This window comes from Coregonus lavaretus (genome assembly GCF_964263955.1).
Source record: "Coregonus lavaretus genome assembly, contig: HAP1_SCAFFOLD_1517, whole genome shotgun sequence".
NCBI lineage: Eukaryota > Metazoa > Chordata > Actinopteri > Salmoniformes > Salmonidae > Coregonus > Coregonus lavaretus.
The window spans coordinates 27,183-46,296 of NW_028159067.1; the positions used below are offsets into that span (position 1 = coordinate 27,183).

General features: G+C 44.7%; 1 protein-coding gene across 1 annotated transcript in view; it reads right to left on the reverse strand.

Annotated features, from left to right (window-relative positions):
• LOC311123297 (voltage-dependent P/Q-type calcium channel subunit alpha-1A-like) overlaps positions 1 to 19,114 on the reverse strand; it is a gene marked incomplete at both ends in the record, with an annotated part of 104,034 nt that overhangs the window by 25,751 nt on the left and 59,169 nt on the right. The window contains 14 exons of the mRNA XM_084197557.1: positions 211 to 317; positions 900 to 967; positions 1,508 to 1,625; positions 2,391 to 2,463; positions 3,015 to 3,146; positions 3,651 to 3,763; positions 4,380 to 4,492; positions 5,140 to 5,334; positions 7,888 to 7,933; positions 9,248 to 9,425; positions 10,774 to 10,877; positions 13,223 to 13,410; positions 15,631 to 15,783; positions 15,976 to 16,067. Coding sequence (XP_084053683.1) covers positions 211 to 317; positions 900 to 967; positions 1,508 to 1,625; positions 2,391 to 2,463; positions 3,015 to 3,146; positions 3,651 to 3,763; positions 4,380 to 4,492; positions 5,140 to 5,334; positions 7,888 to 7,933; positions 9,248 to 9,425; positions 10,774 to 10,877; positions 13,223 to 13,410; positions 15,631 to 15,783; positions 15,976 to 16,067 — 1,680 coding nt within the window. The remainder of the gene's footprint in view (positions 1 to 210; positions 318 to 899; positions 968 to 1,507; positions 1,626 to 2,390; positions 2,464 to 3,014; positions 3,147 to 3,650; positions 3,764 to 4,379; positions 4,493 to 5,139; positions 5,335 to 7,887; positions 7,934 to 9,247; positions 9,426 to 10,773; positions 10,878 to 13,222; positions 13,411 to 15,630; positions 15,784 to 15,975; positions 16,068 to 19,114) is intronic.

Below are 19,114 nucleotides of genomic sequence, written 5' to 3' on the forward strand. Positions count from 1 at the left end.
CAGACAGACAGACAGACAGACAGACAGACAGACAGACAGACAGACAGACAGACAGACAGACAGACAGACAGACAGACAGACAGACAGACAGATAGATAGATAGATAGATAGATAGATAGATAGATAGATAGATAGATAGATAGATAGATAGATAGATAGATAGATAGATACAGACAGACAGACAGGCAGATAGATGTGTACTCTACTCACGCAGCGATGGAGAGGTTAGCGGCAGACAGAGGACTAACTTCAGCCACCTCCTTGGCCTTCTGCAGGGTTGTCTTGGCATTAGCTGCCTCTTCTTGCTCCTCCTCATCCTGGAGAGAGAGCGAGAGAGAGAGAGAGAGAGAGAGAGAGAGAGAGAGAGAGAGAGAGAAAGAGCATTACCCATATGAAATAGACCTTATTTAGTCTCTATGTTCTACCCATTGACAGCTAGTGGGGTGTAGAACGTTAGTCAATTAACAATGGCCGCCGTCTGAATAAGGTCTATAGCCTGGTCCTGTCGGTAGTAGGCAGGCTCAGTAGAAGAGTAACACAGTACAGTATAATTCCCAACATTCCCTAGTTTTCCAGAAATCCTTGTTGGAAGTTCCTTGAATTAGGAGGGCATAAGCAGGAAATCCAGGAATCCTGGAAAACCCTGGGAATTTGGGGAAAGTTACCGGATTTGTGCAACCCTAGTACAGTAATAGCCAGGTGAGGTAAAGTAAGGACAGCTCTAGGATCAGCTTGCCATCCCCAAATCCTAACCTTAACCATTAGTGGGGAAAACGCTAAACTGACCCAAGATCAGCATTCAGGGGTAACTTCACCCATACAGTCATAGCCAGGTTATGTACAGTTCTAGCAAGGTTATAACCAGGTGAGGCAAAGTAAGGTATAATGTGGTCCAGTACCTTGGTCAACTCCTGAGCATTGGCCAGATTATCCACGGCGATAGCTAAGAACACATTCAGCAGGGTGTCTGAGAGCAGGGGGTTAAGGAACTGATAGGACCAACTCAGAAACATTGTGACAAAAGTCATGACATTCTGATGAGTATCTGGGTTCTCTGTGTTAGTGTTCCTCTATAATGTCTGTATGTGTGTTTATTTTGTGTCGCATTACACACACACACACACCATAGAGAGACTTCAATTGTCCTGTTTGTGTATGCATTTACGTGTGTGTGTGTGTGTGTGTGTTTACGCATTTATGTGTGTCTCTTTGTGTGTATATTACATTTAACATTTTAGTCATTAGCAGATGCTCTTATCTAGAGCGACTTACAGTTAGTGAGTGCATACATTTTCATACTGGCCCCCCGTGGGAAATGAACCCACAACCCTGGCGTTGCTAACGCCATGCTTTACCAACTGAGCTACACGGGATGTGTGCGTATGTGTGCGTTTTTTGTGTGTGTCAGCATAGAATTGTGTGTGTGTGTGTGTGTGTTTGTGTGTGTGTTTATGTGTGTGTGTGTGTGTGTGTGTGTGTCAGCATAGAGCCATGGTCATCAGGATACAGTTGCCGAAGAGTGTGAGCACTATGAAGAAGATGGAGAAGACCATTCCACTGTTCACTCCTCCCTGAGACTCTATCCCATCATACATCACCATGTTCCAGTCTTCACCCGTCAGGATCTGAACACGCACACACACACGGGTCATCACACACGGGTCATCATACATGACACACGTAATTTCTGTGCAGTTTACATATGACACAAAGCACAGTAAAACACTAGTGTTGAACCATTTGCATGTGTGCACACACTCACGGGAGTAAAAGACAAGATGTTACTACACACATAATCAACTCACACAATGTGAATCAAGCTATTCAAAGAAACACAATAGGAGAACAAAATACAATAAGAAAACAGTCCTTTGAGTCAGAGACTAGAACAGTCAATCAATCAGTCAAATCTAGTACCAGGATGTGAAAACGGAGACTGTGCTGTACCAGAACCTACAGTATGGGTGCTTTCACATTCTCCTGTGTGATCCCGATCCTTGAGCGTTCGGTACCCCGATCTGCTCTAGTAGGCATGTGTGAAACCTGGCTGTAGCGAATCCTGGACCTGAGTGAGTAGCGGGTCTAAGATGCAGGACCAGTCTACCTACCAGGTATTGTGATGAGGCAGCGCGAGTCGTGTGGAATTGTTGCCGGTGGAAATAAGCTAGCTCGCTAACGTCATGTCGAATGTGCATCTTTCTAATCACACCCTGAAACGGTTATTTTCAGGTCTTGTGAAAGCAAAACATATTCTGTAGAATTCTCACAAACGCTCCAGGAAACCGAACCAGGGAGCCAAACCAGGGAGCCGAACCAGGAAACCGAACCAGGGAGCCGAATTTCATATGTGAAAACGCCCTGTATCACCAAAGTATGGTTAAATGTCTAACCTGAAATACTGTCATTATAGCTGCAGGAAAGGTGTCAAAGTTGGTGGGCGGCGTGCCACCATCAAAGTTGAATCTGGGAGGGAGAAAGAGAGAGGGAGGAAGAGAGAGGGAGGAAGAGAGAGGGAGGAAGAGAGAGAGAGGAGTGCGAGAAATGATGATAAATCATGGATACGTCCGGACAGATCCACACAGAAGGAAGTCCATTGTGAGTTGACAGTTCCTCAAGTCTCTCTCTCCACGCCATGAAGTCCATCATCAATTCATGCATGCGTGTGTGTGTATTACATTTTACATTTAAATCATTTAGCAGACGCTTTTATCCAGAGCAACTTACAGGAGCAATTAGGGTTAAGTGCCTTGCTCAAGGGCACATTGACAGATTTTTCACCTAGTCGGCCCAGGGATTCGAACCAGCGACCTTTGGGTTACTGGCCCAACGGCTACCTGCCTCCCATTGTCTATGTATGTGTGTATATGTATGTGTGTGTGTGGGTGTGTAGGTAACAGCCCTTGCGTTCCTGCATGTATGTGTGTGGGTGAGCATATATATATATGTGTGTGTGTGTTTGCCAGTGTGCGTGTGAACCTGTGTGTGTGTGTGTGTGTGTGTGTGTGTGTACTGACTGTCCACCGAAGAGCTGCATGCCCAAAAGGGCAAAGACGACAATGAAGAGGAAGAGGAGGAAGAGCAAACTGATGATGGACTTCATAGAGTTGAGTAACGATACCACCAAGTTACGTAGAGGGGCCCAGTACCTAGGGAGAGAGGGATGAGGAGAGAGGATGAGAAAGAGGGGGGAGAGAGAGAGAGGGAGAGAGGGATGAGGAGAGAGGATGAGAAAGAGGGGGGAGAGAGAGAGAGGGAGAGAGGGATGAGGAGAGAGGATGAGAAAGAGGGGGGAGAGAGAGGAAGAGGTTACTGGACAGGCATAAAAACCCCATAAAGACATGAAAACCACCATTATGTCAAACTGGCTAGGTCAGAGAAGAAAGCGAGGGAGGAAAAGAGAGAAAGGCAGACAGCAGTGATGGCCGACTGTAAAATAGAAACAGAGTCAGAAGAAGAGAGGAAAAGAGGAAAGGAGGAGAAAGGCTGATGATGCAACTAGCCTGTAGCAGTGTTGAAACTGAAACAATCACTGTGTGTGTGTGTGTGTGTGTGTGTGTGTGTGTGTGTGTGTGTGTGTGTGTGTGTGTGTGTGTGTGTGTGTGTGTGTGTGTGTGTGTGTGTGTGTGTGTGTGTGTGTGTGTGTGACTCACTTGGTGACTTTGAAGATCCTGAGCAGTCGGAGGGCTCTTAACACACTGATGCCGAACGATGTCCCTGGCTTAATGACCGCATATATCACCTCAAATATACTGCCCACGATCACCTAACACACACACATCATATGCATTCATGTTGATTAGAACACACACAAAGTGACGCATGCACACACACAATTTGAATTGATTGGCTCTGAATGATAAAAACAAAACGGTATCGGCACTTTACAGTCAGGGTAATATAGTTCAGCTAGTGCCAATGAAATTATTTCAGCATCAAATGCACATTAAAAACAGTAGTAGAAGCTATAGTAGTAGTATACTGGTGGTATAGTAGTAGTATGGTAGTAGCATAGTAGTATAGTAGTAGTATAGTAGTATAGTAGTATAGTAGTATAGTAGTATAGTAGTATAGTAGTATAGTAGCATAGTAGCATAGTAGCATAGTAGTATAGTAGTATAGTAGTATAGTAGTAGTATAGTAGTAGTATAGTAGTAGAATAGTAGTAATATAGTATACATATAGTAGTATAGTAGTAGTAATATAGTAATATAGTACTATAGTAGTATAGTAGTAGTGTAGTAGTAATATAGTAATATAGTAGTATAATAGTAATATAGTAGTATAGTAGTAGTAATATAGTAGTATAGTAGTAGTAATATAGTAATATACTAGTAATATAGTAGTAGTATAGTAGTAGCAGGAGTAACGTCTCTACTCACAACACAGTCGAAGCAGTTGAAGGAGGAGTTGAAGTAGGGCCTAGTCCCCAGGCCATACATCTTAATACACATCTCTGACATGAACAGACCCAGGAATATAAACTCTGCATAGACTGGAGAGAGAGAGAGAGAGAGAGAGAGAGAGAGAGATAGAGAGAGAGAGAGAGAGAGAGAGAGAGAGAGAGAGAGAGAGAGAGAGAGAGAGAGAGAGAGAGAGAGAGAGAGAGAGAGAGACAGAGAGAGAGAGAGAGAGGGAGGAGAGAGAGGGAGGAGAGAGCAGGTGGGGGGGGGTAGAGGGAGCGGGAGGGGAGAGAGACGAGAGAGAGAGAGAGAGAGAGAGAGAGAGAGAGAGAGAGAGAGAGAGAGAGAGACAGAGAGACAGAGAGACAGAGAGAGAGGAGGGGGGGATTTAGAAGGATGTAAAGAAAAAGAAAAGGAGGAAGGAAAATAGAGAATCAGGTTAGATGAGTGGAATTCAATAATGACACTAGCTAGTCTATGACGGCAGACTGCTGTGATGATAACTCTACATGATTAATAGACTTCCTCAGCTAGACATCTTATGGAAATTAGACTGGACACTAGCCATGCATAATCACAGAGGAAGGTGGACAGCATCTCAAGCTGGTCGTAGTGCACATTGTGTTGAGGTGAGGTATGTGTGATCATGGAGAGTGTGTGTGTGTGTGTGTGTGTGTGTGTGTGTGTGTGTTTGCATGTGCGTGTGTTTGCATGTGTGTGTGCAGATACATATACTCACAGAGAAAGTCGGAGAGGATCTCAGGCTGTTCATAGTGTACCACAGCCACGCACATGGTGTTGAGGCCCACCAGACACAGTACAGTCCAGTAGAAGGCCTGAGTCTTCACCATCTTACGGATGAAGAACCGTATCCGCCGCTCCTTCCTATTGTAGTTGGACCCATCCTGTAGACTACCACGGCCAAACGGGTCTCCTAGAAGAAGATGATGAAGAGTTATAGATCTGTCATTTTCATTGAAAGCAGCATTTGATAAGCGGTAGATCCGTTCTGTCTGCGCTATTTCTATGCTAAGTCTTTTTAATTTAGGTTTTGTTTGTCATATGTAGCACTTACGAACCACTTTATATTTATTTTTAATGTTTATTACGTTGTTTGATCATTCTTGTGTTTTTTTCCATACTTTAAATATGTAGTGTATCAAGTAATTCAGCCTCACTGCCATTAATATATCATTTTAAGTTCAATGAACTTTAGCCCAACTTTTTTAATTAAGTTGGAACAACATTTTTGCCAACTTGTCTAGTTGATTTAGAACAAGGTTTTGGCCAACTTAAAATGTAAAGTTTACACTTCTACAAAATGTTGAGTAAACTCAAAAAGCCTGTGGAACTAGTTACTAAAACATATTGAGTTGGGCCACCTTGATTTAACATTTTTATTATTTCAATGTTTTTATGAATATCGTTAGCAACAACAGAATAAACAAATTGTGAATTACATACAGTGCATTCGGAAAGTACATATTTTGTTACGTTACAGCCTTATTCTAAAATTGATTTTTTTTAAAAATGATATCATACCCCATAATGACAAAGCAAAAACAGGTTTTTAGAATTTATTGCAAATGTATTAAATATAAAACCCAGAAATACCTTATGTATTTACATAAGTATTCTGACCCTTTGCTATGAGACTCAATATTGAGCTCAGGTGCATCCTGTTTCCATTGATCATCCTTGAGATGTTTCTACAACTTGATTGAAGTCCACATGTGGTAAATTCAATTAATTGGACATGATTTGGAAAGGCACACACCTGTCTATATAAAGTCACACAGTTGGCAGTGCATGTCAGAGCAAAAACCAAGACATGAGGTCGAAGGAATTGTCCGTAGAGCTCAGAGACAGGATTGTGTCGAGGCACAGATCTAGGGAAGGGTACCAAAACATTTCTGCAGCATTGAAGGTCCCCAACAACACAAAGGCCTCCATCATTCTTAAATGGAAAAAGTTTTGAAACACCAAGACACTTCCTAGAGCTGGCCGCCCGGCCAAACTGAGCAATCGTGGAAGAAGGGCCTTGGTCAGGGAGGTGACCAAGAACCTGATTGTCACTCTGACAGAGCTCCAGAGTTCCTCTGTGGAGATGTGAGAACCTTCCAGAAGGACAACCATCTCTGCAGCACTCCACCAATCAGGCCTTTATGGTAGAGTGGCCAGACGGAAGCCACTCCTCAGTAAAAGGCACATGACAGCCCGCTTGGAGTTTGCCAAAATACACCTAAAGACTCTCAGACCATGATAAACAAGATTCTCTGGTCTGATGAAACCAAGATTGAACTCTTTGGCCTGAATGCCAAGTGTCACGTCTGGAGGAAACATGGCACCATCCCTACGGTGAAGCATGGTGGTGGCAGCATCATGCTGTGGGGATGTTTTTCAGCGGCAGGGACTGGGAGACTAATCAGGATCGAGGGAAAGATGAACGGAGCAAAGTACTGAGAGGCCCTTGATGAAAACCTGCTCCAGAGCGCTCAGGATCTCAGACTGGGGCGAAGGTTCACCTTCCAACAGGACAACAACCCCCCCAAGACAACGCAGAAGTGGCTTCGGGACAAGTCTCTGAATGTCCTTGAGTGGCCCAGCCAGACCCCGGACTTGAACCCGATCAAACATCTCTGGAGAAACCTGAAAATAGCTGTGCAGCGACGCTATCCATCCAACCTGACAGAGCTTGAGAGGATCTGCAGAGAAGAATGGGAGAAACTCCCCAAGAAGAATCGAGGCTGTAATCGCTGCCAAAGGTGCTTCAACAAAGTAAAGGGTCTGAATACTTATGCAAATGTGTTATTTCAGTTAAAAAATTTTATAAATGTGCAAACATTTCTACAACCCTGTTTTTGCTTTGTCATTATGGGGTATTGTGTGTAGATTGATGAGGGGGAAAAAAAAGCAATTTAATCCATTTAGAATAAGGCTGTAACGTAACAAAATGTGGAAAAAGTCAAGGGGTCTGAATACTTTCCGAATCCACTGTACCTACAGTAGGAAAAGAGTAGAATATCTTCTTCTAATGAACAGGTAACCAGTGCACTGACTGATGGTAAGCTTTCTTGACTTGAACATACATTTTTGCCAACACATGGCTAACTTTATTTAACCAGCTAAACAGCTGCTTTTGGCGTAAATGTGTTTGAGTTACCTTTCTGGCTAATAGCCTATGTTATAGTTTACACTTCCTCCAATTATAATGTGGGGAGGTCAAAATATTGAAAAGATCTACCAAATCTATTTATACTAATTATTATTAGTAGTTCTCCTTGCCATTATCATTCACCTGATGATAAGAAAAGACATTATACATTTATTTTTGCTAACTTATGATGGGGGTCCCTGGGTCGTCCGGTTGCCTGGGAGGGTGCCTGGGCAAGAAAAGGTTGAAGATCCCTGTTTTACAGTGTAATGCTTCTTAATTATATTATTATGATATTATAATTAATTGTGTAATAAAAACCATTCGCTCTACCGTCTTCTCCCTCCTCTGGATTCAGCAGCTCTTTCTTGTTCTTGGTCTTGACGGTACCTGGAGGATGTAGAACGATAGAATGTTACAATCTCTCTCTGTCTCTCTGTCTCTCTCTCTCTCTCTCTCTCTCTCTCTCTCTCTCTCTCTCTCCTCTCTCTCTCTCTCTCTCTCTCTCTCTCTCTCTCTCTCTCTCTCTCTCTCTCTCTCTTCTCTCTCTCTCTCTCTCTCTCTCTCTCTCTCTCTCTCTCTCTCTCTGTGTATCACAAACCAGGTTTCCATCCAACCTTTTAATGTGAGTAAAGTACATATCGGATAGAGAAATGTCATGACAGGCCTGATGGAAACAGAACATTCTTCGCCAACTTTCCAAATGTCGACAAAAGAAAATACGCCTAGACAAGGTGGGATCTTTTAGTGTCAGAAAAATAAATTATGCGAGAAATGTCGGTGCTCGTTGTAATGACTGGAGCGGAATCGGTGGAATGGTAACAATTACATCAAACACATGGTTTCCAGGTGTTTGATGCCATTCATTTCCTCCATTCCAGCCATTATTATGAGGTGAAAGTGCAAGACGATGAGCTTGATGCTCCTTTCCAATACATATCCAGGGTCTTATTCTGGTGACATGATAATCGATGCTTGCTGCCGTTTGAACAAATAAAAATAATCTCGCTCTTTTGTCCATTATAATAATCTCATCATGTAGGCTCTACGTGCACTCTAGGCTAGAGCGCACTTTCCAATGCCACAGTGGGCACACTCGCTATATAACACACATTGTTTTGTGAGCAAACCATCAGTTGAGTTGAAAATGCGATGGAAACCCATTTAACGTATTTGTTATACGGTACATGGGAATTTAACGGCAAAAGGGATTTTATGTGCACTACATCATCACGAAGTCAATTTGATGGAAACACATCTCTGGAGGGAAAATGCACATTTTTTGTTGTTGTTGCAGAATTGAGAAAATCTATCGCCAGTTGGATGGAAATCTAGGTTCTTTCACAGATTTTTCTTTCTCTCAACCAAAATGATTCTCTCATACACTTTCTGTCTTTCTCTCTTTGACTAATTTCTCTTTCACTCGCTCTCTCACTCTCTCACTCATTTCTCTGATCCCTGCTCTCTCTTTCTCTCACTCTCTCTACCCCCCTCTCTCTTATGATGAGACCGAAGTAACTTTACCGGTAAAAATGGTACCATCCTCGTTCAGAAGGACCTCCTCTGTAGAAACACAATAACACATGGTTAACAACAACAACAACAACAACAACAACAACAACAACAACAACACATCATGTCAGTCATCAGTTTGTGTAGAGTTAAAAAGCAATATCTTTAAGAACAGTGTTACAGTTTGTGTTAAGGAAGTGTGTGCGTGCGTGTGTGTATATGTGATTGTGTGTGTATACTGACCTGCTTTACAGATCCATTCTAGATATCCGTTTAGCTCTCTCTCTATTTGCTGCTGGCGTCTCAATTTGAGGAACTCTGCACGGTTCTCTACTCGCTCTCTCTCTTTGGCAAACTCTCTGTAGGGGTAGTACACACACTCACAATCACTTACTGGTAACACACTATATCTAGGGGTAGTACACACTACAATCACTTACTGGTAACACACTATATCTAGGGGTAGTACACACACTACAATCACTTACTGGTAACACACTATATCTAGGGGTAGTACACACACTAGGGTCACACACTCGCGCACCACACACACACACACACACACACACACACACACACACACACACACACACACACACACACACACACACACACACACACACACACACACACACACACACACACACACACACACACAGACACACACAGACACACACAGAGCAGGTAAAATACTCTGTCTAAATCTCTAGTCACATGTGAATGAACAGCTCTCCCCTTTTCTGAAGAGTTCCATAAATCGGCATCCATGGATTACCAAACTCTTCCAAGACTCCCTGACGCGCAGGCGCAATAAATGCATGTGTGTGTGTGTGTGTCTCTACAGTGTATGCGTGTCTTCCCTTCCACTGTGTGTCAGTGGATTCGGGGCTAACCCAGATTAGCAGAGTCCAGTCAGTGTAAGGGGATTGAGGTTGAGGGGTGAGCTCCGTTGAAAATGCCTGTCAGATTAGCAGGTTAACCAACACACACACTCCTCTCGGAGAGACGCCTGATAATAACTTAATCATAATCTAATAATTTAATAACATCGCCCTGAGCTCAGCTGAATAGGGTTGATGTTACAGATTTAGGATTAGTGTTAAAATATTCTTAGGATCACTTAGAAAAACGTCAATCTAGAAGTTGTGAGGTCGTGTTTATATGCATTAAAGACCCTTCTATACAGGATATCTGTTAGGATAAGTGTTTAACGCTGTTAAAGATGTAGTATAACTGGGTAACTCTAAAATACTCTCAGGATAACTCTTAAAGACTATTGGGATAACTCGTAAAGACTCTTAGGATAACTCTTAAACCATAACAGTCTAAGCCCTGTCTGGGGGGGAGGGGGGGTTTACTAAGCTATATGGAATTGTTTTAATTAAGAAGGTCATACCAAGGAACATTTAGCTTTTTTGATTTGCAATTGTAAGACCCCTTGAAGTATCAACAAAATCTATAATACAAATATGTGATGAACAATTATTTTTGGCCTTACAGCTTAAACTGATGGACTCTTGGGCTAACTCTTAAATACTTTTAGGATAACTCTTAGAAAACTGTCAGTCTAGGACCTGAGAGACTGTGTTTAGAGAGGGGTGGAGAAGGGAGTATTGAGGAAGGAAAGTTGTGAATGGATCAGTTAAACACGCACGTGCCCACGCATGCACACACACACACACACACAGGTGTGTGTACTATACGTACCCTGAGAGGACGCCCAGCACCAGATTTAACATGAAGAAGGACCCGATGATAATGAGGGGGATATAGTACATCCAGTTCCAGGCACTTCCCTCTACATCATTACTCTGGAGACAGACAGATAGACATCATTACTCTGGAGACAGACAGATAGACAGCATTACTCTGGAGAGACAGACAGATATACATCATTACTCTGGAGACAGACAGATAGACATCATTACTCTGGAGAGACAGACAGATATACATCATTACTCTGGAGACAGACAGATAGACAGCATTACTCTGGAGACAGACAGATAGACATCATTACTCTGGAGACAGACAGATAGACAGTATTACTCTGGAGACAGACAGATAGACATCATTACTCTGGAGAGACAGACAGATAGACATCATTACTCTGGAGAGACAGACAGATAGACATCATTACTCTGGAGAGACAGACAGATAGACATCATTACTCTGGAGAGACAGACATATATACATCATTACTCTGGAGAGACAGACAGATATACATCATTACTCTGGAGAGACAGACAGATTGACATCATTACTCTGGAGAGACAGACAGATAGACATCATTACTCTGGAGAGACAGACAGATATACATCATTACTCTGGAGAGACAGACAGATAGACATCATTACTCTGGAGACACAGACAGACATACATCATTACTCTGGAGAGACAGACAGACATACATCATTACTCTGGAGAGACAGACAGATATACATCATTACTCTGGAGAGACAGACAGACAGACATCATTAATCTGGAGAGACAGACAGATAGACATCATTACTCTGGAGACACAGACAGACAGACATCATTACTCTGGAGACACAGACAGACAGACATCATTACTCTGGAGAGACAGACAGACATCATTACTCTGGAGAGACAGACATAATTAATATGGAGAGACAGACAGACATACATCATTACTCTGGAAAGTCTGACAGAGAGACAGACAGACAGGCAGACAGACAGACAGACAGACAAACAGGAGTTTAGTCAGACAGACAGACAGAGACAGGAGGTTAGTCAGAATGACAGACAGACAGACAAAAGGTTAGTCAGACAGTCAGTCAGACAGACAGACAGAGACAGGAGGTTAGTCAGACAGACAGACAGAGACAGGAGGATAGTCAGAATGACAGACAGACAGACAGAAGGTTAGTCAGACAGTCAGACAGACAGAGACAGGAGGTTAGTGAGACAGACAGACAGACAGGAGGTTAGTCAGACAGACAGACATACAGGAGGTTAGTCAGACAGACCGACAGACAGACAGACAGACAGACAGGAGGTTAGTCAAACAGACAGACAGATAGACAGGAGGTTAGTCAGACAGACATACAGGAGGTTAGTCAGACAGACAGACAGGAGGTTAGTCAGACAGACAGACCGACAGACAGACAGGAGGTTAGTCAGACAGACAGACAGGCAGGAGGCTAGTCAGACAGACAGACAGACAGACAGACAGACAGACAGACAGACAGACAGACACAGACAGGAGGTTAGTCAGACAGACAGACAGACTGACAGACAGGAGGTTAGTCAGTCAGACAGACAGACAGACAGACAGGAGGTTAGTCAGACAGACATACAGACAGACAGGAGATTAGTCAAACAGACAGACAGGAGGTTAGTCAGACAGACAAACAGACAGACAGGAGGTTAGTCAGACAGACAGGAGGTTAGTCAGACAGACAGACAGACAGACAGACAGACAGACAGACAGACAGACAGACAGACAGACAGGCAGGTAGGTAGGAGGTTAGTCAGACAGACAGACATACAGGAGGTTAGTCAGACAGACAGACAGACAGACAGACAGACAGACAGACAGACAGACAGACAGACAGACAGACAGACAGACAGACAGACAGACAGACAGACAGACAGACAGACAGACAGACAGACAGACAGACATACTGGAGGTTAGTCAGACAGACAGACAGACATGAGATCAAACAAACAGAGCTGAAAAATGTATTAAATGCGCATCTAAAAGTGGTTCCATTCCACAAATACCAGTCCTTCACATTTCTATACTTCTTGCATAACACTAGCGTGTGTTTTCCCCAAAATTTGGAAAGAATGGAATAGAATAGGATGTGGACTGTAAATTATTCATTGTGTCTAGATGTGTTGCCAATGAATTATACATTGTGTGGAAATCGGTAAGCTAATGTATTACATTAGCAGACCATAGCGTTCCCTGTACTGTATATTTTTACAAGGAATAGTATTTACAATTAAACCACTTACAGCACATACTGTAGCATAACATGTCGGCCCATCATTCCATGGTGATACATTGGAATACAGTGAGGACACAAACACACACACACACACACAAACTTCAACCTCCCCTCAAACACACACACACAACAACTACCCACACACACACAGCTCCACCCCACACACACCCCTATATACTCACATAGTATAACATGTCGGTCCATCCCTCCATGGTGATACATTGGAATACAGTGAGGACAGCAAAGAGAATGTTGTCGAATTGGGTGATCCCATAGTTGGGCCCCAGCCAATAGCCTTTACACGTGGTCCCATTAGGACACAATCTGGACGGTAACTCTGTACCGCATGGCAACTCATCATAAATCTCATCTATAGAGGAGAGGGAGGGGAGAGAGGGGGAGGGAGGGGAGAGAGGGGAGAGAGGGGAGGGGGGAGAGAGAAGAAGGGGAGCGAGGAGAGAGAGGGGGAGGGAGGGGAGAGAGGGGAGAGAGGGGAGAGAGGGGGAGGGAGGGGACAGAGGGGGAGGGAGGGGAGAGGGGGGGAGGGAGGGGAGAGAGGGGAGAGAGGGGAGGGGGGAGAGAGAAGAAGGGAGGTGAGAGAATAGGGAGAAAAAGAGAGGGAGAGAGATGAGACTGATTAGAGTTGAAGTCAGCATAAGAAAATAGGGAAGAGGTGGTTCAGTAAAATAATTGAAGGGATATGACTAAAGGACAGGAGATGGGCTGTGTCTGAATGTCTTCCTTGTAGTGTCTAGGGGTAGGGGTTGAGTTGGGACTGGACCTGTGGGTCAAGGGGTAGGGAGTGTCTAGGGGTAGGGGTTGAGTTGGGACTGGGCCTGTGGGTCAAGGGGTAGGGAGTGTCTAGGGGTAGGGGTTAAGTTGGGACTGGGCCTGGGCCTGTGGGTCAAGGGGTAGGGAGTGTCTAGGGGTAGGGGTTGAGTTGGGACTGGGCCTGTGGGTCTAGGGAAGTGTCTATGGGTAGGGGTTAAGTTGGGACTGGTCCTGGGCCTGTGGGTCAAGGGGTAGGGAGTGTCTAGGGGTAGGGGTTGAGTTGGGACTGGGCCTGTGGGTCTAGGGAAGTGTCTATGGGTATGGGTTGAGTTGGGACTGGGACTGGGCCTGTGGGTCTAGGGAAGTGTCTAGGGGTAGGGGGTTGAGTTGGGACTGGGCCTGGGCCTGTGGGTCTAGGGATGTGTCTAGGGGTAGGGGTTGAGTTGGGACTGGGCCTGGGCCTGTGGGTCTAGGGAAGTGTCTAGGGGTAGGGATTGAGTTGGGACTGGGCCTGTGGGTCTAGGGAAGTGTCTAGAGGTAGGGGTTAAGTTGGGACTGGGCCTGGGCCTGTGGGTCAAGGGGTAGGGAGTGTCTAGGGGTAGGGGTTGAGTTGGGACTGGGCCTGTGGGTCTAGGGAAGTGTCTATGGGTAGTGGTTGAGTTGGGACTGGGCCTGTGGGTCTAGGGAAGTGTCTAGGGGTAGGGGTTGAGTTGGGACTGGGCCTGTGGGTCTACTGAAGTGTCTAGGGGTAGGGGTTGAGGTGGGACTGGGCCTGTGGGTCTAGGAAAGTGTCTAGGGGTAGGGGGTTGAGTAGGGACTGGGCCTGTGGTCTAGGGGTAGTGGTTGAGTTGGGACTGGGCCTGTGGGTCTAGGGGTAGGTAAATGTCTAGGGGTAGGGGTTGAGTTGGGACTGGGCCTGTGGGTCTAGGGTTCGGTGCAATGACTTTATTTGGATCTAAGGGTAGGTGCTAGGTCATTAGGGAATGGCCGGCAGGGATGTAGCTCAGTTGATAGAGCATGGCGTTTGCAACGCCAGGGTTGCGGGTTTGATTCCCACGGGGGGCCAGTATAAAAAAATATGTATTCACTAACTGTAAGTCGCTCTGGATAAGAGCGTCTGCTAAATGACGTAAATGTAAATGTAAATTAGGAGTTTATTTAAGACAGGGCTTGGGGGTCTAGGAGTAGGTGCTAGGTCGCTAGGAGTTAATTTAAAACATGTCTTGGAGGTCTAGTAGTAGGTGCTAGGACGCTAGGAGTTGATTAAAGACAAAGCTTGGGGGTCTAGGAGTAGGTGCTAGGTCGCTGGTAGTTGATTAAAGACAAAGCTTGGGGATCTAGGGGTAGGTGCTTGGTCGCTGGTAGTTGATTAAAGACACGGCTTGGGGGTCTAGGGGTAGGTGCTTGGTCGCTGGTAGTTGATTAAAGACAAGGCTTGTGGGTCTAGGAGTAAGTGCTTGGTCGCTGGTAGTTGATTAAAGACAAAGCTTGGGGGTCTAGGGGTAGGTGCTTGGTCGCTGGTAGTTGATTAAAGACAAAGCTTGGGGGTCTAGGGGTAGGTGCTTGGTCGCTGGTAGTTGATTAAAGACAAGGCTTGGGGGTCTAGGAGTAGGTGCTTGGTCGCTGGTAGTTGATTAAAGACAAGGCTTGGGGGTCTAGGGGTAGGTGCTTGGTCGCTGGTAGTTGATTAAAGACAAGGCTTGGGGGTCTAGGAGTAGGTGCTTGGTTGCTGGTAGTTGATTAAAGACAAAGCTTGGGGGTCTAGGGGTAGGTGCTAGGTCGCTGGTAGTTGATTAAAGACAAGGCCCATGGATCTTACCAGTGGCGATGTCGAAACAGGTGGTGTGGAACTTTCCCATGTAGAACTCAAGGCCGATGATGGCGAACATCAGAATGGCCACAAAGAGAAGCAGTCCGATCTGCAGCAGGGGGATCATAGCCTTCATGATGGACTTGAGTACCACCTGCAGGCCTGGAGGATACAGTGCAGGGGGAGATGGTCAGACAGGAATATAGAAAGAAAGAGGGGGAGAGGGAGAGGAAGAAAGAGGGAGAGAGGAGAGGATGGAGAGAGAGAGAGAGAGAGAGAGAGAGGGCAGAGAAAAGAGAGAGAGAGGGAGTGGAAGATAGAGTGAGTGATTTCCATGGGGGTCCCCATACTTACTGGGAATCCCTGACACCAACTTAAGTGGTCGCAGAACCCTGACTGCTCTCAGTGTTCGCAGGTCAAATTCGGAGCCAACCGTCGACAAGATACTGAGGAGAGAGGGAAGAAGAAAATGAAGAGAGAGAGAATTAGAAAAGGGGTAGAAACTGTAGAAACAGTGGGTGTAATTAACAAGCGTTCGATTTCAGCAGAAAACAAACAGCATTTGCACGTTTAAACAGTAATAAAAAGCACAGGAACACACACATGACATGATTGGTCAGTTCTATCCAGAATCCTTGGGATGTCCCTACCCTAAACCTCTGACCTTACCTTAACCCCTACACTAACCAGACGTACAAATGTATGCACGCATGACTGGAAGTCGCTTTGGATAAAAGCATCTGCTAAATGGCATATTATTATTATTATTATCCACAACCCTTACCTAACCCTAACCTTACCCTTTACCAACTTCAAATGGGGTAGGGACATCCCAAGGATTCCAGATAGCATGGACCTGACCTCACACATCTCCATAGTAACATGTGATCCACATGAGTCATGTTTGTATCATGTCACTGTGTGTAGTGTCACACCAGCATGGCCACTGTGACTGGTCTATATGACCTCTCTTTCAGTAGCTGCCTGGGTCGGTGTCAAGTCATCAACTAGTCATCTCATTATCAATGATTCACTATTTCATTCTCTCTTTGTACCTCTCTCTCTCTCTCTCTCTCTCTCTCTGTCTCTCTCTCTCTCGCTCTCTCTCTGTCTCTCTCTCTCTCTCTCTCTCTCTCTCTCTCTCTGTCTCTGTCTCTCTCTCTCTCTCGCTCTCTCTCTATCCATCACCCCTTTATCTCTCTCTCTCTCTCAATTCAATTCAATTCAATTCAATTTAAGGGCTTTATTGGCATGGGAAACGTGTGTTAACATTGCCAAAGCAAGGGAAGTAAATAGTAAACAAAAGTGAAATAAACAATAAATATTAACAGTAAACATTACACTCAGAAGTTTCAAAAGAATAAAGACATTTCAAATGTCATATTATGTATATATACAGTGTTGTAACAATGTGCAAATAGTTAAAGTACAAATGGGAAAATAAATAAACATAAATATGGGTTGTATTTACAATGGTGTTTGTTCTTCACTGGTTGCCCTTTTCTTGTGGCAACAGGTCACAAATCTTGCAGCTGTGATGGCACACTGTGGTTTTTCACCCAGTAGATAAGGGAGTTTATCAAAATTGGGTTTGTTTTCGAATACTTTGTGGATCGCTGTAATCTGAGGGAAATATGTGTCTCTAATATGGTCATACATTTGGCAGGAGGTTAGGAAGTGCAGCTCAGTTTCCACCTCATTTTGTGGGCAGTGTGCACATAGCCTGTCTTCTCTTGAGAGCCAGGTCTGCCTACGGCGGCCTTTCTCAATAGCAAGGCTATGCTCACTGAGTCTGTACATAGTCAAAGCTTTCCTTAAGTTTGGGTCAGTCACAGTGGTCAGGTATTCTGCCACTGTGTACTCTCTGTTTAGGGCCAAATAGCATTCTAGTTTGCTCTGTTTTTTTGTTTGTTCTTTCCAATGTGTCAAGTAATTCTCTTTTTGTTTTCTCATGATTTGGTTGGGTCTAATTGTGTTGTTGTTGTTGTTGTTGTTGTTGTTGTTGTTGTTGTCCTGGGGCTGTGTGGGGTCTGTTTGTGTTTGTGAACAGAGGCCCAGGACAAGCTTACTTAGGGGACTCTTCTCCAAGTTCATCTCTCTGTAGGTGATGGCTTTGTTATGGAAGGTTTGGGAATCGCTTCCTTTTAAGTGGTTATAGAATTTAACGGCTCTTTTCTGGATTTTGATAATTAGCGGGTATTGGCCTAATTCTGCTCTGCATGCATTATTTGGTGTTTTACGTTGTACACGGAGGATGTTTTTGCAGAATTCTGCATGCAGAGTCTCAATTTGGTGTTTGTCCCATTTTGTGAATTCTTGGTTGGTGAGCGGACCCCAGACCCCAGAACCATAAAGGGCAATGGGTTCTATAACTGATTCAAGTATTTTTAGCCAGATCCTAATTGTTATGTCAAATTGTATGTTCCTTTTAATGGCATAGAAGGCCCTTCTTGCCTTGTCTCTCAGATCGTTCACAGCTTTGTGGAAGTTACCTGTGGCGCTGATGTTTAGGCCGAGGTATGTATCGTTTTTTGTGTGCTCTAGGGCAACAGTGTCTTAGATGGAATTTGTATTTGTGGTCCTGGCAACTGGACCTTTTTTGGAACACCATTATTTTTGTCTTACTGAGATTTACTGTCAGGGCCCAGGTCTGACAGAATCTGTGCAGAAGATCTAGGTGCTGCTGTAGGCCCTCCTTGGTTGGTGACAGAAGCACCAGATCATCAGCAAACAGAAGACATTTGACTTCAGATTCTAGTAGGGTGAGGCCGGGTGCTGCAGACTGTTCTAGTGCCCTCGCCAATTCATTGATATATATGTTGAAGAGGGTGGGGCTTAAACTGCATCCCTGTCTCACCCCACGGCCCTGTGGAAAAAATGTGTGTGTTTTTTGCCAATTTTAACCGCACACTTGTTGTTTGTGTACATGGATTTTATAATGTCGTATGTTTTTCCCCCAACCCCACTTTCTATCAATTTGTATAGCAGACCCTCATGCCAAATTGAGTCTCTCTCTCTCTCTCTCTCTCTCTCTCTCTCTCTCTCTCTCTCTCTCTCTCTCTCTCTCTCTCTCTCTCTCTCTCTCGCTCTCTCTCTCTCTCTCTCTCTCTCTCTCTCTCTCGCTCTCTCGCTCTCTCGCTCTCTCTCTCTCTACATCATCTCCCTATCCCTCTACCTCATTACCCTATCTTTCCCCCTCCCCATCACCCTAACTATTTCATGACCCCTCTGCCTCTCTTATCCCCCCTCTATCTACCTCTTTCTCTACCCCTGCCCTATCATTCTCCCCCCTTGTCTCTCTCATCTCCCTGCCTCCCCTCTCTCCCTCCTCCCCTCTCACTCTCTCCCTCTCTCTCCCTCTCTGACTCCTATCCCTGGTTCCATCTCTCTGACAGTCAGCCTCTCTGTACATCAGACCAGGAGGAGTTGACACTGGGTAGTGCAGGTTGGAAAATTCCATCCTCTCCTCCTCTCTTTCTTTCTTTATTAATTT